General features: G+C 41.6%; 1 protein-coding gene across 6 annotated transcripts in view; it reads right to left on the reverse strand.

The window, feature by feature from the left end:
- Positions 1-22892, reverse strand: part of UBE4B (ubiquitination factor E4B) — a 35007-nt gene that overhangs the window by 4458 nt on the left and 7657 nt on the right. For 2 of the 6 annotated variants that reach the window (XM_082070081.1, XM_082070083.1), the window contains 22 exons: positions 20376-20520; positions 19411-19639; positions 18569-18958; positions 17582-17695; positions 14266-14407; positions 13646-13746; positions 12409-12523; positions 11460-11543; positions 10549-10605; positions 10138-10254; positions 9930-10028; positions 9367-9480; positions 8209-8407; positions 7834-7972; positions 6414-6513; positions 4810-4937; positions 4364-4462; positions 3447-3682; positions 2636-2762; positions 2193-2337; positions 973-1107; positions 423-614 (listed from right to left, as the gene is read on the reverse strand). In XM_082070081.1, coding sequence (XP_081926207.1) covers positions 423-614; positions 973-1107; positions 2193-2337; positions 2636-2762; positions 3447-3682; positions 4364-4462; positions 4810-4937; positions 6414-6513; positions 7834-7972; positions 8209-8407; positions 9367-9480; positions 9930-10028; positions 10138-10254; positions 10549-10605; positions 11460-11543; positions 12409-12523; positions 13646-13746; positions 14266-14407; positions 17582-17695; positions 18569-18958; positions 19411-19639; positions 20376-20520 — 3207 coding nt within the window. The remainder of the gene's footprint in view (positions 1-422; positions 615-972; positions 1108-2192; positions 2338-2635; positions 2763-3446; positions 3683-4363; positions 4463-4809; positions 4938-6413; positions 6514-7833; positions 7973-8208; positions 8408-9366; positions 9481-9929; positions 10029-10137; positions 10255-10548; positions 10606-11459; positions 11544-12408; positions 12524-13645; positions 13747-14265; positions 14408-17581; positions 17696-18568; positions 18959-19410; positions 19640-20375; positions 20521-22892) is intronic. The other 4 variants (XM_082070082.1, XM_082070084.1, XM_082070085.1 and 1 more) reach the window with 4 other exon arrangements.

Raw genomic sequence — 22892 nt, forward strand, 5'->3', positions numbered from 1 at the left:
TCCCAGCTCTGCCTGTTTCGTGTGTTACTGATGAGGAAGGGGAGAGTCCAAACTCTTTGTATGCTGCAGCTTTCCCACCTGTAAAATTAGGACAAAGTACTTCTGCTCATTTACAATGAGCCTGTAGCTAATAAGCAATTAATGCCCAGGCAATTTCCTATGGGTGTGAAGTGCTATAGGTGTTTATGTGTGTCTATAGATTTGCAAAACACTTTGAAAACACACCCATCTACGGAGAACAGACAGAACAGGAACAAAGATGATCTGCTGAAAGCAAACTAATTGCAGGTATCTGTGACAGAAACTGGGTATGAGTAAGAATCTTCTGGAGTATTCTGCAGATTCAGTCTTCTAGAGGATTCTGCACATTCCTTTTTGTCCACAGGGCTTGGGCCCTTCCCTCTCATCTCTTTGGAGCTCACCTGATCATCAGCAATTGCTTTAGCAAAGCGAGCACAATCCAGCTGTAGATAAATGTCGGTCAGTTGGTCCAACAGCTTCTTTGGTTCAAACCCGTATTTCTCAGGGTTTTCGACTTTCAGGTCGCGGCACTTGGGGCCGCACAGTTGCTGTAAGTTAAAGTTCAACATAGCAGCCAATCGCGGTCCAAGTTCCTAGGAGATCACAGTAAAACACAGATCACAGCATGAAGGCAGTGATCAAGAAGATTATCACTACATTTGCATACAGCAGGAATTATTAACTAATAAAATTATCATTTTGCAAGCTTGTGAGAAGTGTATTTTCTTTGTGCATGCTTTCCATTAAAAAACAATCATGCAAACTGCTTCTGTCTAGAAGGATCACACCATCTCAGTGACTCGGGTAATGCTCCTAACGTCAAATAATTTCACCAGCTGAAGAAAGGGGTGAAGAATGGAGACAAATGGCTACCAAACATGTCCAGGATATTATCCAACAGCAGAGATGTTAAAGAAGCAAGAAACCAAAATAAATCTGAGTAGGACTTACAGGTCTGAGAAAAGGCTTTTGAACCTGCTTGGTAAGGATATGGAACATATCAACAGTTTCTGTTGCCAGGGCAAGATATGAACGAGACACACGCTCATCCTGAGCCAGCTGCGACTGCCGGGCCTGCTGCTGATCCTGGAAAAGAAACATCACTGGTCACGAGTACAGCAGAATTCCCTACATCTTCACCAGTCAAAACCTTAAGAGCCGTAATGCTCACAGGATCTAGACAGACAGAAGAACAGACTGCGATTTCAATTCAGATATAACACATTTTTTTCATTTAGGGTACAGCTCACTTTTACTACCTAATACTAAAGAAAAATCTGCGCTGATTTTCCAGAATTCTGCAACACTACAAATGAATGGAAATGTCATCACAAGACTCCACGGTTACTGAGTGTTTACACCCTGTAACTGCTCCTCCCAGCTGCAGAACTGGGTTATGCTTCCTCTCCATCCAAATGCCAATACTTCAAACCCAGCGTGGGATCTGAGAGTCGACTGAGCTGCTCTCTGATCTCTGCATCACCATAAGTAGCAAACATTCCACACTGGCACAATCTGGAGCTGACGGACCTGCTCGTTTTGTCACTGCAGTGCTGGCTTTACCTTGCTAGTAGGCACAGACAGAACAAAGGCTTCAGAAGAGCAAACCAGAAAAACCAGAATCAGTTTAACAAACAAGATCTTTAAAGCTTTTCTTTTCAACCTTTTTTTTTTTTTTTAATCAATAACCTTAAAATAGAAATACCTAACAGTGGTGGGTCAGCACACACAATTATTAATCGGGCCAAAGTCTGGGGTATAGGACTCTAATTGTCTGCATTGAACCTATGCAGGATCAATGCATTAATAAAAGCTTCTATTCCTTCAAGTCAATTCAACTGGCGAGCATCTTCCAAAACCTCCTTCAAGAAGGTTAAAGCCTCAATTTCTCCACTTAGAATTAAGTGCACAGTAATTTAAAGCTTTCTACTATTTCCACTTCATACCACACTCTTTGCCAGCCACACCATAACTACGCAGAATGATGTTTTTTGCAGAATGGCATCCAGAGTGACCACGGCCATAGTGGCAGCAGGAAAAAGCATCGAGAACTGCTTCTGAGCAGCTTTTTGGTGCTAGCCCTTATTCAAAAGCTTTTTTAGTGGTCTCGTATTACCAAAAAAAAAAAATCAAAATAAGTAAAGGGCACTTTGAAAACCAGCTCTGTTTACCCTGGGCAGCAGGTCCCACTGTTCTTTATTCTTCATCTCCTCTTGCACTTCATGGATACGTTTTAGGGACTCCAAACTCTCATCCAGCAAGAAAGTTGTGTCATTTATCAGCATGTTGATGTAGCGAACAAACTGCTTCCCAGAGCTGAAAACATTGAAACACGGTTATCACGGCAGAGTAGATGGGTGTGCAGAGCAGCCTGCAACCCCAGCACCACTCCTCCTGCACTGTACCTTTTGAATAATGATCCCATTCCCCAAGCCAAAGTGATTGTGGTGTCCAGAGCTCAGTTTAGAAACACTCCAGTTTTACTGGAAGGGGCTGCCATTTAAAATACGATGGAAAGCAGCATCACCCATTCCCACTGGTAATGATCTCCTCAGGCCATGGCCTGAGCAGCTTGCATGACAGTAAGCAGCATCATACACAACTTCTTACTCACTTGAACTCTTCCATAAATGTACCATGGTGAGCTATATTCTGCCAGAGGCTTTTGAAAATGGTGCTGATGTGGTAGCGGATGGTAAACTTGTCATAGAATTCACTAGTGGCTCCAGTATGTTCAACATCTGAGAAAGAAAAGAGATCCCAGAGCTGAAATCAAAAGTCTTTCCCACCAGGATTCACCTGCCATACAAATCTCTACTATCTCCAGTGGGATAAGTTTCAAGCATCAGGCTTGAAGAGGTGAAATTCCATCTCATTCACAAGTCTCCATTTTAATCGCCATCAAAAGAAGCCGCACTGACCATTTTCCAATCCAGAACCGACCTCATTTCCAAAGAAAACCCCTCAGAAAGCACAACTTTCTGTTCTGTTCAACTCCACGCTGCTCTTCGTCCCTCAGTCTAAAATGTCAATAATAAGAAAACTCTGGGAATACTGCAAAACCAGTTGTTTCTATGGGTGCAAAGCCCTTTTGAACATCCGAATCTACAGGACTAGCAAAACCAGTCAGAAGCTTTAAACAAAAGACTTCCAGTTTGGAATGTAAACACCACAAAAACAATCGTCACACCAATCTACGGTGCTCGTTGTCAGTGCCAGGTGCTAGTTGTCAGTGCACGGCAGCTGCAGAAGGACCAGAATCTTCAATAATTCCATGTTATTCCCCCCGATTCCTGAGGAACAAAGCCTCAGCTTTACAAAACCCAAGATTTACCTGGTTTTGTTTGTTTGTTTTATTAAAGGTTACAACTAACACAGCCTTTTGCCTTACTGTACACTCAGTGAGCTACTGACAAAGCACTTACCTGTGTAAAACTTCATCAAGGAGGGGACTAACAATTTAGTGGAGAGAGGATGATTCTCAATCATCTCAAAGAACTTTTGTGTCCGGGGCTGAACAGCTGGGTTTGTCATGAACATCACTTCCACCAGCTTGGCTACTAAATAAGGATTTCGGATGTAGTTCTGGTTGCACAGCATCACAACAAGGAACATCACTATGTCCTGAGTGCAGGGCTCATAAAGCACCTGAGGAGCATATCTGAAGAGAAGGGGATATGGAAAACAACATTAAAAACCCCAATCTTGTATTGTCTACAGAAGATTAATCATCTACATCAAATACGTTCAGCTCACTCATTAGCCACAGGAAACGTTTAGTCATTTCATCATCATTTCCCATCTTTCTCTACAGAATTTTAGCCTGAAACACTATAATAGCAAATTTGCTGGTAACAGCACCTCAGGAAGACAAAGCAAACAGCTCCTCATCATACACCACAGTGAAGTCTGAATTCGAAGGCACATTTTCAGGAAGAAAGAGACCAGCTTTGGAACCCCAGGGTTACGGCTGAGTAGTATTTGTGTCCATCTAAAACTGTACAAATGCGTTTTGTTCCAGCAAATTCATAAATGGGGGTATTTTCTACTTATTAAGCTATGGCGTTGGAAAAATATTATTCTAGTGATGATTCAATGTATCATGAGATCAAAAGGACTCGGCAAACTCCAAAACATAAAGAAAATTCTTTGGGGGAGGGACCCAAAAAAAACTTCCAATAAAATATTAGTTAGAAGGGACTTGGGCTCGTCTGGGCGTTCTGTCTGCAGCAACGCTTGCCAATGCCATAATCTTACAGCTGCACCCCAAACTGAAGTGCACCCCACCCGTTACAGGGGTAGATGGCAGTACAAAGTTTCCTTTGGATACAACTTTACTTACTGTACAATAAAAAATAAAAATTCAGCAACGTCTTCCACATAAAACTCCGGCAATGCTGCAAATACCTTCGGAACGTCAGGAGTTAAAGGCAATTTTATGCTGTAGAATAAAAGAGACAATGAAGGGCAGAGTAAAACAGCAGGGTTAAGTAGAAGCACCACGAGCTCTCCTATTGGAATGCTTTACAAGAGTTCTGACAATCTATGTCAGTACTTCAAGTGTACTAAACACACCCAAGGGTTGCTCCCCTCTGCAACTGAACCTTAACCTATAAATAAGACATATATTCCACGCAAGAATGTATGTTACTGACATAAATATAGTAACAATCCTGTAAGAATGCAGACATTGGAAAAAAGTATTCTAGAACTGCTAAATTCAGTAAAGAATCTCATGTGATCTGAAATATCTTAGACAAAATTGACACAGATACTCCTGACACTCACTTGGGGTAGGCAGGGTCGAGAATGCGCAGCATCAGCTGAATCACCATGCCGTAGAAATTCAGACATCTCCTGAGAAAGTTTTCATCCAGCAAACCGGCATCCGCACAGGCCTTGCACCTCACCAGCTTCTGCAGGGAACACAAAACGCAAAAACTAGCCCAGGGCAAAACAACACAAAAGGTCCAGCCTATCCAAGCTAATAAATGTATCTGTGAATTATTATAATTATTTGAAGGAAACAGGGCACTTAAGCCCCAATATATCAAGAAAAAACTGCATTTAATTCAGAGTTGCAGGGACACAGGAGCCTTTTACAAGCTTTATGGGAACAATGAAAGAAAGAGAGGTATCAAAGTGGGAAAATGTGCAATTAAAATCACTTTGGTGATACAGCTCTGAAAATGTGTGTCCATTTATACTAGGAAGACCTAAGCAGGGCAGACCTTCAAAAGAGAAGACCCCAATGTACTCATCTTTGCAAGAATTCTGCATGAGATTAGGGACTCAAGAGCTTCGTCTACATCTCGGGCACGGATTGTGCACACACAACTACCCACAGAATCCCAGAGTGTCAGGGGGTGGAAGGGACCTGGAAAGCTCATCCAGTGCAATCCCCCCATGGAGCAGGAACACCCAGCTGAGGTTACACAGGAAGGTGTCCAGGCGGGTTGCAATGTCTGCAGAGAAGGAGACTCCACAACCCCCCTGGGCAGCCTGGGCCAGGCTCTGCCACCCTCACTGAGAAGAAGTTTCTTCTCATATTTAAGTCGAACCTTTTGTGTTTCTGTTTGAACCCATTACCCCTTGTCCTATCCCTGGTTGTCACCGAGAAGAGCCTGGCTCCATCCTCCTGACACTCCCCCTTTAGATCTCTGTAAACATTAATGAGTCCCCCCCTCAGTCTCCTCTTGTCCAGCTCCAGAGCCCCCGCTCCCTCAGCCTTTCCTCACACGGGAGATGCTCCACTCCCTCCAGCATCTTGGTGGCTGCGCTGGACTCTCTCCAGCAGTTCCCTGTCCTGCTGGAACTGAGGGGCCACAACTGGACACAATATTCCAGGTGTGGTCTCCCCAGGGCAGAGCAGAGGGGCAGGAGAACCTCTCTGACCTACTGACCACCCCCTTCTAACCCACCCCAGGTACCATTGGCCTTGTGGCCACAAGGGCCCCGTGCTGGCTCACGGTCACCCTGCTGTCCCCAGGACCCCCAGGTCCCTTTCCCCTACACTGCTCTCTAATAGATCATTCCCCAAATTCGACTGGAACCTGGGGTTGTTCCTACCCAGATGCAAGACTCTACACTTTCCCTCGTTAGTGAGGATGGCTGAACAAATCACAATCCCTTGGCTGTTCCCCCTCCAATAACAACAGTATTTTCTTCTTTTTGAGGAATACTGCCCAAGTTAATCTTGGTGTTACTCTGAATTTGAAATTCACCACTAACAATATATTGTATCATGAACACCAGCTAGTGCAGTACTCACATGGTTCATAGATTCAAAATGGGAGCATCAGCAGAAAGTTGCATTTAAACATTAGGACACAGAGTAAACGTACGGACAGGCTGACAAAGGCATTCAGCTGAGAACTGCATCACTTACAAACCTTGAGCTGCGCCTTGCAGCGTTTCAGCATTTCTCGATGCCTGGTAGCCAGAGGAGAATCCTTCCACTGACTTTCATTGTTCTTCAAATCTTCAACAGTCCTGAAAAGCACATGCAATAAGAAGTTATCATGACAGAGGGGATATGTGCTGCCATCTACGAGGCATTTAACCTCCTCATCTGTTGAACACCGAGAAGAAAGTGCTCAGTGTCGCAAGCAACTAAGCAACTCATGGAAAACACTAAATGCTAAGCTCGCATTGGTGTCAGTAAAAGCCAGGCACGCTTCACTCTGCACCATTAGATGGAGATTCCTGCCTAAGCAACTCCTTCACAACAATTCAAAACAAGGAAATAAAAGCAATTCCTTTTTCAAGCCAAATGTATGGCTTATCTACAGGTAATCCACAGGCTGGTTTATAAGAAAATGCTTTTTTCTTTAAGATATACCAACCGTTCCTGCTTTATTCTCTGCAGCTTCTCAGGTTCTCAGCCTGCATGTGCTTTAAAAACTAGAAATGAAATCACTATGAACGCAGTCCAAAAATCCTGTAATGAACTCATGGTATTACTGCCAAAGAACGTTTACCAAAATGCAGTGAGTGCAATTATAAACAATGGAAAATACTGATGATACAAAAATCTGTTCTAATTTTAACAGAGTATTCTTCGAGGTTTAGCAACTATAAAAGCCTATTTGAACTTACGCCAAGAGAAATGGAAAACAGCAGTATCTTCATGTCAACATCATAACTTCTATTTATAATTTTTAAAATGGTAAACCACATGCTGAATTACATGTATATCAATAATATTAAGAGTTGACTGTTGAAGGCTTCGTCTCCCCTAGCCCCAAGAGTAGAAGTTATCCCACCTCAGAGGCCAAGGGGAGAAAGGCAAATATATTCTGGGACATATAGAACAGCTCAGATACAACTAAATGTCTTGTTTCTGAGATCACAAGTCATCTACCATGACTTGATTATCAGACATGTAACTTGATGTGCACCACTACAGCTGTGCCAAAGAGCCTGAGGCACTTGTGTCCACACACCATCAGCCACGTCACGGGTTAAGTTAAAACAGTGTTAAATAATGTCATGAATCCTAAAATGCTCTGAAGATCATTTAACTATCTTTTAAATAGAATGGTCTCCTCACCAATTTGAGCTGCCTTGTGTAACTAACATCCACCTTCCCACTACTATTTGAATTCCTGATGGAGGCTATAGTCCCTGAACATGAGTAAAAATCTGCACGGGCCAAAAGCAGCAGATTAACAGCTGGTGAAGATGACCTGTACTCAGGAACAGTTTTACCCAGCCATTCGAATTTCCACTGAGTTTATAGGACTTGTCATCACGGTGAGAGGGTGACACTGCTGGGACGCCTGCACTCTCAGCTAATGAGCAGCTCCTAACCTGTTGAGCTCCCTGATGGCGCGCAGCCTGCGGATGTACCGACGGCAGCTGGGCAGGATTGAGAGGTGATGGGCATGCAGGGTGAGGAAGAAACATTCCGTTGGGAATTTCGGCTCAGAAAATGGAGACGGATCCCTGTCTAGAAAACAAACAAACAAAACAAAAGCAGTACAGGTGAATAAATTTAAAAAATAAACTGCCTTCTCTAGGGGTGAGACTTTGAACTCAGCTTTCTTTAAACAGGAGCAGACAGCATCAAGAAAAAGCATTAAGGAATAGGGAATTATTTGCTAGAATCAAGTATTTCCATGCACCTCCAGTATTAAAACCAGAAGGCAGAGTAAATGCTTAACGTATCTCACTAAGAGTACTCACGAAGTTCAGCAATCCAGGCTGTAACATCCTCCATTGTTGCTTTTACTCTTGTCTCATCTGTTGGGAGGTCAATACGACACCTGGGATGAAATATGTACATGGGATCAACCGTTTCCAGCTTTATCTTCGTACTTAGTTGCTGTAGTACCCATAGGAAGTTGAGCATAAAGCCATCCGTAGATACCAAACGATCGTCTGTCTGTGGGGTAAGAAAGTAAATAGTTAAAGACATAAGGTTATCAGCTGCTTTAACAGCATTCAACAGAAACTAATTATGCAAGTTCAAGAAAAGAGAGAAATGGTGAAGATTGCAGATCTCTATGGAAACCTTTGTGATGATGGGAAAAATCACCTACTAAATTACAGCTATGGGTCAAGCAGTCATTCTAAGAACATTAAACATACATATAAAAAGAAGTAGACGACTTAAGAAATGAAAAGGGCTTAAAAGGGCCTCTTTCAAGAATGGTTTGCCATAGGTACAGACAGCAACAGCAGAGTTTCAAAGAGTTGCTGAGCTTCAATTCAATTCATAAGCTTTATCTCAAGTGTAAAGTTTCTATTACTTCTTCACTGGAATTGCACAGGAATATTCCTCGTAATGGTTCCAAATGTTTGCGTTTGAAAAGGGGACAAGAAAACAACAAAGTTCAGTTGTTCAGGATTTATGCACAGATTTGAATCACAGGAAATGAGTGCAATGCATTAATTAAACAATGGTAAAATGACATCCCTGTTGTTTCACTGGAACTGTGCCTGTCCATATCTGTACGACTCCTTTTCCAGAACCGCGCAAACAAAGCCCAGCAACTTCCCAGCTGGGAAATCAGCTTTTTAACACACAGTCAATTGGACTGAACAAAGCCCCCCTAGATCTGGGGGTAAGGGAGGGAGGAGGTGGAACGTACAGATATTTAAACATCTAATCATGAAGTGGCATGTCAGTCCTAAGAGAGGAAATAAAAGCGGATCAAACAGGTAAAAAGAATAATTTCAGAAATGGGAAATGTATTAAAAGAGGTAAAGCCTGATGACAGGGCTCCTTGCCTATTGCAGTCGGCATTCAAAGCGATTTTGTTCTCCACTCATGAGCCATCTAGTGCTACCTGTGCACGGACTAGGGCCACGGGTTACAGGAAGAGCGTTTGCTTTATTTACCTGCATTTGTGCCTTTTTCATGTTGGCATTGACAATAGCTGCCATGTAATTGAGAGCTGCTTCTCGAGTTTCGCCATTCAGTAAAATACTGTGTAGAATCTTGAAGAGCTCTTGCTGAAATTTCAAGTAAACACTGTCACTTGCACATTCTTCTCACCATTGCATTCCCGCTTGCTCTGTGTTTTTACGTTCTACAAATTCCACAAAACTACAATTTCTGTTATAAAGTTACTGCCAATATGCATATATTAGTTATGAAATTAGTTACAGAAAACATGTATATAGAAGACTAGTGCAACACACACACTGCTAATACAATATGCATTTTTTACTCATCCTTTAATACAAACTATAATCCATGACTAACTGTTCTGTTATTTTTTGAACCGGCTTACAGCTTAGAGAAATATTTGTAGCGCTGTTTGTTTTCTTTTCCTAATTCCCTGCAGCCATATCCCAACTGATTTGTTGTTGAATACAGAAGGTAGATTATCTTAATTATATTCCTCATCTGTGCCAAGAACACAAAGCCCACACTTCTTTTTAAACGTGACCACACTCACCCTTGCTAATTCCAGGTAATGTTGCAAAGACTGGCTCACAACCCGGGTGTTTTCAAGAGTAATGGCAGGCCCTGAGAAGTACTTTTCAACTACTTTGTTCTGAAAGTAGAATGAATATTGGCAAATATTCATTATTGGGGAAGGGGAGGAAAACCAACAACCACCAAAAAACCGCCATGCTACTACCAACACCCTCTGTAACACTTACATCATCTTCAGCAAACACAGAGAGACTGAAGAAGGCTCCAAGGTAGGAAAGTCTTTGCAGTTCTCTTCCTGCACCTGTGCTTAAAGATTTGGGCAACCACAAGGGCAAAGAGACAACCTAGAAAACAGGAGAAACAGCAAGTTAACCCGAGTTGTCACGCCAGCCGTGCTGCTTTACCTGCACTGTCACCTCCAGCCTCTGCACACGCCTCGCTCTTCAACCTTCGTCAAAACTCTCCGGGAAAAGGCCTCCCTTTGCTAGTTTACTTTCAACAGTTATTTGGCATGAGATGGTACAGTGGCCCCCGGTGAGAGTTCTGAAGAGGACTGTCAATGTGTATCGTACAATATATCAACAAAAGCAGTCCTATGGTTCTTTTAACTTGAGAAAAATCAGGCTGGATACACTTACCAAACTGCACATAGGGTGCGTTTTCCCAAACTTGATTTCACAAAGTTCACATAGTGCCTATAAGGAAATCCCGAGAAAAATTACTTTTGTGTGTAATTCCTAATTAATCTGTCTGCAAATAATAAGCTTAACATAGTAAACTGCTGAAAGAGCCAAACCTTCTTCCCTTTACTAGTGGAAAAACTTCCTTCTTCTACAATGGTGAAGAGCTCCAGAAAGATCCAGAGCACACCCTGCACCCATTTTAGCTTTTATATCTGTTCCGAGTTGTCACTAAAAAGCTACCACATCTCACAGGATAATGAATTAGTGCACTTATTTCAAAAATTAGCTGTGCAAATGGTTTGTTTGCTCAGGACATAACAATGCCTTTGCTGGACTCCTGAATTGCCACATAAAAGTCAGTAACAATAATAAATAGAGCAATTGTTCTATACATACACCAAGGCCTTTGTCTTTTGAATCAGAGTGGAAAAATGTCAGATGAACACAGAAGCCAGAAACAAAGAATCCTATCCCAGATCTCTAACTCACTTTCAACTGCAGCACAGAAAAAAGAAAGCAGTTATAACAGATGATTCTGAAAACACAAAAATACCGTAGGCTTTCACACATCCTGCTTCTCCTGCATTATACGTTCCCATTCTTCAATTATCTTAAATAGATCAATACATAGAAACATTTGAATATCCCAGTATATAGACTCCGTACATTATTATTGGCCTCAGACCCTACTGGATTTTTAATGGACTTTCTCACATCTCATACCACATTCAGCTTCCAACAAAGTTTAATAGTGATCCACTAATGAAAGAAAGCCCCAAAATGTTGAAGTGCATTGTCTTGCATAGAATCTGCATAAGTTATCAGCAACCATAAAGAAACCGCTTCTAGAAATCAACTGTCCTTACCATAAGGGGGTATTTAAAATTGTCACTATCAAGGGAGCACTCTTTGGAAGCTGCAGCCAGGCCTTGTAAGATCGGAACAAAGATCTGTAAAGACACAAGTAGTTTAGTTTATTCAAGAGCAGTGAGCAATAAATGACACCAGTGTTGTACACAGCGTGAAATGCTCGTTCCTCAAATCCTGCAAGTTACACAAAAGAAAAACTAAGATCTCCCTACTCTTGGGGTAAAGATACAGCTTGAATTTTGCACGTCAGGTGAGCACGTTGGGTTTGTGCGGGTAAGTTGTAACTGTGGTAGGTGTCATAATAACAAGCAGCAGTCAAGGTTTGCTATGAAAGAGGAAGTGACATGACAGGAACTGATTAATCAAAAGTAATTATACCAATTTAGTAAGTCCCAATCACACAGCTCTGACAACTATACCCTCAGAAAATAAACGCTTACAGTCATTTAGCAACAAGAGGTCCCAATGAATTTTAAGTATATTGTGTGGTTTCTATGGAGAGACAAAAAATCCTATTAAATCATATTACAGAAAAAGCCCCTAAAGAGGTTGTTTTCTGCTTCAGCTAGAGGAACGCTCTTCTTCTCCAGGGCAGGTGACCTTCAATACCTTCCACAACCACTTTTTGACGGTCTTAAATTTACTTTCGGCTGTATGAACTTCTACTAAAAGGTGTCCAGAAAGAGACAGAAATTATTCAATCATTAAATTCACTTTTAAATAATTGGAACCAGCAAATAATGAAAGTCAGTCTTTTTCACAAAATGCTAAATGAGTTAAAAATAAATGAAACCAAACTCCAAGTGTGTAACAATTTGCCAGCCCCTGAAGCAGCGGGTACAGAACTCTGAGATGCAGAATAAACCTCTGGAAATTCACTCTCCTGGATACTGCAAACAGTAGAATCATATGATATCATTATTTAATTTTTGGCCTATATCTTACCTGTTTGAACACCTCTTCATCCTGATAAGTCGTTCTCACCAATTCTTGGATGAAGCCAAATGGGAGATTCCTACACAGCATATATGGTACCAGCAGAGACTGCTGCTGCAATGACCTTTAGTGGTACATAAAGAAAAAATCATCTAAGACTACTGATTATTTGCAGTAGTACTTGCAAAAATGTCAGAGTAACCACAGCTAAGGGTGTGCAGACACACCTGCTCCCTTCAGAAGTCACTAACTTCGTCTTCTCAAGTTACTTATGGAAAGGTTATTCTGAAAGAGATGCTGCTGCCAACATCTCACTTTAGCTTAATGAGGCTGGAAGAAAATAGCAGCTTCTGTGTAGTAATTGGTTCCCCCTTTACTCCTCTCTAATGAAAAGACCCTTTGTTAAGCTCGACTAGTTAAGGAGCAACATTTTTGATGTTTGCTTTCCAGGTTAATAGAAGAACATAACATTAGTCTTTTCTGAACTAACAGAGTCCTTCCTTTTAACTGCTCCCTGGGATTTCTGAAAAAGTGTCTTTTTTCCTTATTACATATATAGAACTTATTCCAATGCCAACTCTGGTTCACATAAAGACAAAACCAATCTCAAAGTACAACGGATAGCTGGTGCACCTATAAAAATTATAGACATATTGTTTGGAAACACAAACACAATAATGCAGACTTTAGTAAAAGTCACATATCCTACTTCAAAACCCTTTTTAGGGCTGCGAGTTAAACAACTGTACTTGAAATCTCAGTCTTGATTTAGTGTAGAATGTTTAGGCACAGGTTTACATTGCCAAATCTGTTGTGGTAAACCCTGTGAAATAAACAAGTGCTATGACACTTAATTTTTTGCTACACATTTTGATAGGACTGTTCCTCAGATGCAGCTCTACAGGTTACTGACTCCCACAGTAACACCCCAACAATCTGCAAGTACAACAGTTTATGCACGAATTAAAGCAGAAAACAGCTTTGTTAACACAGATCCCCCATTCAAACTCTTCAAATCAACCTGGAGTTTACCCAAACACAACTAAAAAACAGTTAAACTATTCTCCACCAACATATCAATGGGAGCAATAGTCTCCAATAGTAGAGCAATAAACTATTCCTCCAGCATACATTTATAAATGTATCCTGCTCCCACAATTGATCTTAGTTTTCTTATCTAATCCTCAAAAGAAAAATGAAATCCCAAAACAATCTGATTTCCATGCCCAGCACCAGTTGTATTTACCTTGGTTGTGTTAAGGATCCCTGTAGCACCAAAGCAGCGTGTGAAATGCACTGGGATCGGATGTTGCTCAGTAACTGGCTGACTGTTGGCTGGCTACACATCTGACAAAAATAACTTTATTTTAATACAAACTAAAAGTATTCAGAGGCAGAACAGACTGAAAATATGATAAATTTATTTATTCATGCAGTATGAATGTAATATGCAAATTAAGATTTGCACTATTCCAGCTAAAAACCTTTGATTATCTATAAAAAGTCTTGTTTGGTTGGTTTTTTCCCCAGAGGCAAAAGCTTAAAGCAGAATATATAACGCTGATAGGTAGCTGGTCTCACAAAAGCATGTTTTACGTGGAATAAACTTGGCTAACATGCAGTAAATCAAAAGGGGAAGGACAGTTTCTAACACAGTGCTTATTTTAGAGGCGTTAAACATATATGTGATTCAAATGTGAAGAATTACTAAGAGTCAAAGGGACCTTATAATTCTATAAATTTACTCTACAACAAAGCTATCAAGAAAGAACCACCAATCTCCACCAGCTCTCCCCACTGAGCAGCGAGAGGTGTCTGTGACAGCACTGACAACGTCACTCATTGGAAACCCCGTTGGAAATGTACCTTTGGTGCTTTTCTCTCCTCTATTCCCACTCGGTCAAAACACTCGATGAGGTAGTTCAGCATCTCTGTCTCCTTGCAGTTTTCAATGGTGAAGTGGTCACTGCAGGAATCGGAAACACTGGAGCTGCCAGAGCCTCCCATACTTTAAAACACACAAGAAGAAGGAACAAAGCATTAGGTCCAGTTCTTCCCTTGTGCAGTCAAATCATTTGTGAGCTCCTGACTTGACTTCCTCTGTCAATTTTCTGATGACTCCATCCCATCACACACATGGCTCAATAATCAAGATCATTTAGGAGCTCTCTCCATTTAACAGCTTGTCCAACTCTGAAAGTTCAGCTGTACTGTAACATGCCTGAAGAATCCGTTATCTTATTAAATGAATAAGTATCTGAAAGACAGCAATAAGGAGCATGACTTCAGTGGGAATCAATAAATCTTGTTCTCACGTGGCAACACCGAAAGTGAACGGCCTTGAAGTTGTTCCTGACACCAAAAGTGTTCACATGCTCAGCCATCACAGCACTTCCCTGCCATGGTGCAACCTCTGCACCATCTCTGGACACACAATTCAAACCGGTGGAAATTTCACCAACTCTGGGAAGCCCAGGGAAAGTAAGAGCCTCCCAACGCGGAGACGAGACCTCAGCTGATGGACAGCGCTACAGACAATCGCTTGATACATTCTAAGGAAGGAGAATGAAGAGAACAGGAGGATATACATCAAAGCAAGTGTTCCTTTTAAAATTTCCCCATTAGAGATCATTTAATTACAACTCTGTGCATTTCAATTCCCTTACAGTAAAGTGTGCCATTTCACTAAAGTGGCAAAGCCTCAGAGGGCAGGGGAGAAAACACTGGGAACTGCTGGAGAGAGTCCAGCGCAGGGCAACAAAGATGCTGGAGGGAGTGGAGCATCTCCCGTGTGAGGAAAGGCTGAGGGAGCTGGGGCTCCGGAGCTGGACAAGAGGAGACTGAGGGAGGACTCATTAATGTTTACAGATATCTAAAGGGTGAGTGTCAGGAGGATGGAGCCAGGCTCTTCTCGGTGACAACCAGTGACAGGACAAGGGGCAATGGGTCTCCTTCTGTGCAGACATTCCAACCCGCCTGGACACCTTCCTGTGTAACCTCAGCTGGGTGTTCCTGCTCCATGGGGGGACTGACCTGGATGAGCTTTCCAGGTCCCTTCCAACCCCTGACATTCTGGGATTCTGTGCTATTCTTCAAAGAAAAGTCTGTGTACAGTCAGGGTGGATTTAAATGAAGACCAATTTATAAACCCCAGATCTTAAACTGGAAAATAAGAGTATTTGTTTCCTTAAAAGCAGTTTTTAAAAAAACAGATCAAAACTACAAACTGTGTGAAAACTGGAATTTCCTTTAAACTGTAAAATAATTTACATTTTAATAATCAAGCTGTACAAATGTATTGTGCAAGCTTCACAGTCCAACCAACAGATCAGGGAAAGGTTTTTCCTGCTGAGCATCTGGTAGCTCAGCATGTTAAGAGACACGGGCTCTTACAGCAGCATCTCCTTTTGCAGACAGAACTTGTTTTCAGTTATTCAATTAAAACTAATTCATGTAAAATGTAGCTCTATTAAAACAGTGCTCAGTAACCATGAAATCCCCCACATTCTTTTCTACAATCTCTCTTGTAAACCTCGACTTGACACATTCAGCTTAAAAATTACCCTTTTTAAGAACATGAATTTATATTAAAAAACCTACTACTTCTACAGTTAGTCATTCTGTTAAATGATTTCACTGCAGCAGTAACTGACAATATTCTAATGCAAAGCTCATCCATCCCTCATACACACAGGGAATGCCTCAGTATTTTCCAAATGCAAGCTGCCGCATAATTGTACAGTCATTGTGTTTACAATTTAACCACCATCTCACTGCTGTCTGCCGAATGCCAGGACACAATTTACAAACTAAGGCTCCAGAAGCACAGCAGCCTCAGGAATCTTTGCAACTCAATCCAACATTTGGATTAAATTGTCGACAGGATAAGAATTAAACAAAACAGTGGGGGAAAATAATGCTAAATTCCACATACGCAAAAAACCCCAAACCTGTTTTATCAAGTTCACCCTCCGGAAATGAGACTGGGATGGAAAAAGAGATGCTATTGGAAGCTCCTCTAGTTCCCAGTCTGGCTTTAGCAGCCCTGTCACAACATACAAGCACAGGCAGAAAAGCCAGTGGGGGCAGAAAGATCATCTCATACAGAGTCTTTTTGGGCATTCCCTGACATCACAAGATCCTTCCTAAAGTCTTGACTTAGCTTAGTTTTAGAAGGCTCAAGCAACAGGATTTCCCCTGGCTTTTGCTGGAACTAAAACACTTCAACGGGGACTGAAAGTCCTGGAGGAACTCTTTTACTCCAGTTGTTCAACATACATTTAGTCTTTCAAACTCTAATTTTGTTTCCCTTACACATCATTACAACCTCAGTCCTAATAGGAAAACATTTCAGCCAAGACATCGCAGCGTTACTCTGCAACAGAAGGTACAACCAGAGAAGATCCCACCTCACATTGACATTTCCAAAAGCTTGATTTTCCTTGGCACGGCCCGTGTCCTGCAGGGTTTGTGCACAGCTATCTGGCAAACTTCCACACAGAACTCACTAACACAAATCCCCCTTTTGTTTTCACACCTTGAGTCACACAAATAGAAGGGCTTTGCTATACAATTTGTCTCTGGTTTACAGTAAAATCTTCTGTTCTTCTTCCTCCATTCTTGGTTGTTCCAACTACATCAGCCTCTACTACTTGGCAGCCAAAGGACCAGCTCCAACTCTCGGCTGTGTTTTCTTTATGAGATAGAGGAGCAATCCTCAGCTGTCAAGCAGCAATGAAACTTCAACAAAAGTCAATACTGTTGGCATCAGCTGGCTATTTGCCGCTCTATCTTTTTGTATATGTTAACCTTTGTCCTCATTTTTCAGTATTTGATAGAAAAATATGCACATGATGTACCACTGGGTTTAAAATAACAACCATGGGTGAATAATATTCCTTCTACTCATATAGAGTTCCACTCAAGCATCATTTCACAAACTATGCTCATTAAACCGAAAAGGCAGTATGATCAACATTTATTTTATCTTAGTCAGCTCTTCAAAAAAGAGCTGACTAACTAGCAGTCATTATACATGTTTTTACACCATCTTAAAAACCCATCCAAGTCATCTCCTTGGCTTTAGTCATTTCCCAAGTTACTCTGAATAACACTTGACACTACAAAGACTGTTAGTTCCTAAGCAACCAAGCATGCAGGTTATGTTCTCTTTCTCCAATACCTGGACCCAAACTGGACACAAGAAAACTCATCATCTTCATTTTCTTCATCACTACTGTCCTCAGACACATCAGAAACGGCAAGAAGGAGGAGGGAGAAAGGGTTGTCGTATATACTACCGCAACAAAAATGAAAGAGGCCATCAGATTTTTTAAGCCAAAAGGCAAAGTAAATGGCAGCTTTTCTTTGTAAGTCTGCCAAAAATCATCTTCACTAAACATGCACACAACAGGTGACTTCATGTTAGTAAAACCAAGACTATGCTAACATGCTCTATTACACCACCACAAGCTATTCACATACCAAAACACCACACGTTCACAACCCAAAAATGTAAAAAGAATTTTGAAGACCTAAGAAGAATTGTGGCTGAAGTGGGAGTGTTTACACATGACTGAAGAGTAACTATTACAGCTCTAGGCCAGTGAACTTTAAAGCCATGGACCCAAAACCTCGTGTGCTCGTTTCTCCATCCTGCAGGGGCTGGGACTGCACGAGCAGCCGACAGAGGAACTGCAGCAGCGCTTGGCCTGGTGCACTGAAACAGGCTCATCTGTAATTTAAATCGGTGCACTAGGGAATTAAATCTCACACAGTCCAGCAAGCACCAACCTTCACCAAATCAACTGAAGCCCTACTGAAAAAACTGATTTCAGAGGAGGAGTCTGTGTGGTTTACTACCCAGAAGCAGCCACCGAACAGAAAACCAATAGTTTAACAGGAACGGATGTAAGAAGAGGAGGAGATTAAAAAACATTGCTACCTATAAAGTAGTTGCATACACCTCAAACACTTGCAGAAGCAGGTTTAACATTTTGACAAAGATGGCTCGTTAGCAAGTCAATGGATTAGCACAAACCAAAACGCAGAAACCAACTCGGGGTGAGTGGGGTGAGCTCAGCACAAACGTAAATTCTTCCAAATTAGATGATTATGCCACACCCTGCACGGCACACATTAAACACACTCTCTTGTCCTTGTGAAATACCTAGAAGGGATCCTGTTCAGTAAAGAAGAACGCCTGCGCAAGGGACTGGGCGACGCGGTAAACAAAGGCGGACCCATGGTTGTGGGTCTCTGTCTGGAGGGGACGACCGGCATGGCTGGAGGGCTCGGAGAACTAGACGGGATGGGAATATTCACGGAACGCGGGATGGAAGAAGCTGAAAAGCCCCCAAAATGGGCAACAGTGTATGGGCGGTACCTCAGAGAGGAAGGCTGCGTCCCAGAAGGGCTGGCTGCTGTGAGGTGAGAGCTGGCAGTAATGGGAGGCACAGATGTTGTGGCAACTGAGCTGGCTGGTGGGGTAAGAGATGAACCAGTCATTGGTACATAGCTTGTGAAAGTGGTAGGAGGAGCTGGACTAGTCCCATAGAGACTAAACCAGTTACAGGGGAAAAAGAAAAAAAAAACAAAAAAGGCAATGATTTAGGATATGCAGAAAAAGGGTGAAAAAGATAAAATGAGCAAGAGAAGCCCTTGCCCTTCTGATGACTCTTCAGCAATAATTCTGTAGCTCACACACATCATTCCTTCTTACTAGTGTTCAATAAAACTATGTCACAACCTACACAGTTTTACAGTTTTAAGTTAAGAGTCAGAGCCTTCATTGATGCAAGTTAGGGACAGTTCTCAGAAGGAACCAGATACATGGCTTTAAGCTATGAGATACACTTCTAGCCATGGCAACATAATCAAAAACAGTGAAATGGAGGGACGTCCACATGACAAAGAGCGAAGATCTTTAAAAAACTATTCTACTTGTTGTTCTATGCCCCACTCTCTCTACTGTAGTCTACCAATCACTATTTAAGTGAAAACAGTAGTCACCTGGATAACGAACTGGAGCCAAAGGAGCCCACGTTACAGAACATGGGGCTGCTTCCCGGGTTCAAGCCCATGTTTAAAATCAGGCTCCGGTCAGGAGAGCGGGCGGCTGCAGCGATCGGCTGGGACGTGGCTGTCAGACTGGCAAACGGGTTTTCATCCCTGGCCTGGGTGGACATCATCAGCACTTCCATCAAAATCTGCCCAATCAAGTCCTTAAAATCTGAAAACACTGTTAAGAACAAGAGAATGAGTGTGAGATGTAAACATTAGCAGAGATTTCAACTAAAAAGGACAGTAATTCTGTGAATTAACTGCTGTTTTTTGCAAAAACAGACACACTTAACACTATCTATATCAACTAGGTTCTGAAATTACAAAATATCATAGATGACCTAATATTTTTATAGTTGATCATGGAACTTGTCTGTCCCTCTCATATTTTTCCAACCCTGCTGTTGAGTTTGGCAAGTTGTGTCATCAAGGGAAAAAACGTGCACACACCCCCCACAAGCCCACACATAAAATAACAATTTTTCATTTGGTTGTGTCTATTAACTGACATATAAAATACAATTTGTTATATAAAATAATCAGGAATTCTTGGCTTATCAAATTAATTGCTAAATGTCTGTTGTGATGCAAGACAACCCATTAAGTCAGTAAAAGGTTTCCGAAATAAAAAGAAAATCCAGCAACAGTGCAATATCAGCACAGTATTTGACAACAGAAAACAACCACCAAGAGCACAGCAATTGGCTGCAAAAGAAGCCACAACCGGTCAGTCCCACGTTCCTTCTTGGGGATTCCATTTCCTGCTACATCTGCTGATTGCAGGCGTTGAAAACAAGCAGAGACCACAAACAGGCAGCTCTGGCATTGTAGCAAAGAGAGAAAAAGCTCAAAACGAAGAGTAGGGAACACGCCACTCAACCGCAACGACCCCTAACAATAGTAAGGATTCCTACCTTCCTTTGGGTTCTGTTTAAACTGAGCAGAGAGCGAATTCAGGAAGATAACATCTCTGTCTCGGTCCTTCCAAGACACTCTGAAGATCTTACAGACCAGCTGTAAAGCTTGTTCCTCTGATACTTCAGACCCAGACAGAGGTTCCTTGGTTTGGGGGGGGGTAAAAAAGAAATAAATTAATTAAAAATCACATTGTTTTGTAATTGTATTAGTCAAGTCACGAATTTATCAGATGCAGGTCTCCTTTAAACAGCTTCAGACTAGCTCTTAACGGGAGATTTTCTATGCTTCTGAAGGAATATAAATGTATTTGTCAAAGTTTATTTGGAAAAAACCCTCAAGAAACACAAAAGAGATGCAGAAACTCTATCCCCCCTGCACTCTTCTACCAACAATGAAAGAGCAACATAATACACAAAACAGACAATTCAGCTGCATAACATTTCAAAGATGGAAAAATTTGAGCCTTGAGGTTATTTTCCTGCAAGAGTTCTCCTGCAAGCAGTGCAGATATTCCCTAGACCAGAAAAACTGTATGATATTTGACTAATACAAGTGCATGTTGAACTGCTACGTGTCACACTTCTTGAGACAGTAACACCCTTTCAAAAAAAATAAGTCAATGGGGAAGAACAAAATGAAGATCAAAAAAAACCAAGGTTGCCACTAAAAAGCTCCTTTTTCCATTTAAATTTAAACCTCCTCATGCCCACCAGCTAAGCCTGGAGTTAGCAGAGATTTCCAGCAACTACCACCACCAAACCCTTTTCAAAAGCTTTCCCTCACACCATTTAATAAACCGTATTTTTTGGCACATTAATATTTTTATTGACTTAATCACTCTACTATTATTCTACTGTTTTCAAGCACTTCTCCTGCCTATTTCTACAGAGAATTCTTTATTATTGACATCATTTCCAATGCAGATAACCAGGCAAGAAACATTTTGTTGCTCACAAATGGAGGACCATGCTGTCTCCTATCGACCTTTTGGTGTCTCCAAATGAGTAAGAGGAACTGAAGCAAGTTTGCAAAGCTTTATTTTACTTTCCACTGCTCAATCCACCCCCTTCAAGACCGTCCTTGATTCCGAGCTATTTATTTTGCAGTAGCACAATGCGAGCTGTCCGACCGCCTGATTTGCAGCTTGGAATTGACTGGAAAGGATTCTGCAGCAGGGTTACTGCTACGTGGCTTTAAGCCAGGCTTTTACAAACTGACCTTATTCCTGACAGTGCAGGAATAAACAAAGACACCTAATGAGCACTGCAAGGATTGGTGTAGAAACTTCTCTCCACTACACTGATGGCCCATTTCCCTATGGCTTTATGTCCTCTTTGTCATTTGATGTTAAGGCCCATGTGAAAATTTTAGAAGTGAATTAGAGCGTTGTACTTGCTTTCTTTTTCTGCTTTAAACGGTTCTACCACTTGTCTAAACTTGTCAAATATTCTTATTTGTTTTCTTATCATCAAGAAAACCATATTACATAGCATCACTTCAGCGTACAGAACACTTGAAACAGTACTTTGTTAGCAGACCTCTAAACACTACACAAATAAGCTGCAACAATCTTCAGAAGCATCTTAAGAAATACTTTTTCAAACCTACTGCGTATTAAAAAATAGATCTGGGCATTAATAGGTCACTTTGTTGACATTTTCTTCAGAGTTTTCAAGTATCATTCATAAGGCCATTGGAGACAATTGAAATTCAGCTTTGAGTCCAGTTGGAGGCCTGTATCTAGTGCAGTGCCTCAGGAGTCAATACTGGGGTCAATATATTCAGCAATGATTTGGACGAGGGAACAGAGTGTACTATCACACATTCCAACCCGCCTGGACACCTTCCTGTGTAACCTCAGCTGGGTGTTCCTGCTCCATGGGGGGATTGCACTGGATGAGCTTTCAAGGTCCCTTCCAATCCCTGACATTCTGGGATTCTGTGTGATATTGGAAGTCTTCACTTATTTTCTTTCTGCACATTTTAAAGAGGAAATGTAGTGAAGAACTTGTTCACAGATGACATCCAAGGGCTAGTTCCAACCTCTTGAAAGCAGGTACTCAAAGTACAGAGATAAAGGAAGTCAGTGCGAGCTAAAACTCTGCATCACTCCTCCATCCTAAAGCCTTTGCTCCTGTTTCTAGTCCATTACTTGAAATACTTACCATGCACAGATCTAGTAAAGAAATTTCTTCAAAAACCAGCGTTGTCCCTTTTGAGAAAGTAGAGAAGGCAAGGCAAACCCCAGGAATACTACACACTGCAAAGCTGCAGCATGTCAGGCTATGTCAGTGAGGGAAAATAACAATATAAGCAAAGGCTGAATTTAGCAAGATTGAGGTGAAGTCTTCATAAAATAAAACTAACTTTCTATGTAACAGAAGCATGCATTACACTGAAAATTCAAAAACCAGCACTGTTAACTCCAAATTGCAGAAGGTGAACAGGTTCTCCCGGGAAATCCTGAGGCTCAATGTTGCAGTAACACACATACATCGTCTAGAAGAGAAGAG

Source organism: Streptopelia decaocto (assembly GCF_964273445.1).
Source record: "Streptopelia decaocto genome assembly, chromosome: 20".
In the NCBI taxonomy this organism is placed as follows: domain Eukaryota; kingdom Metazoa; phylum Chordata; class Aves; order Columbiformes; family Columbidae; genus Streptopelia; species Streptopelia decaocto.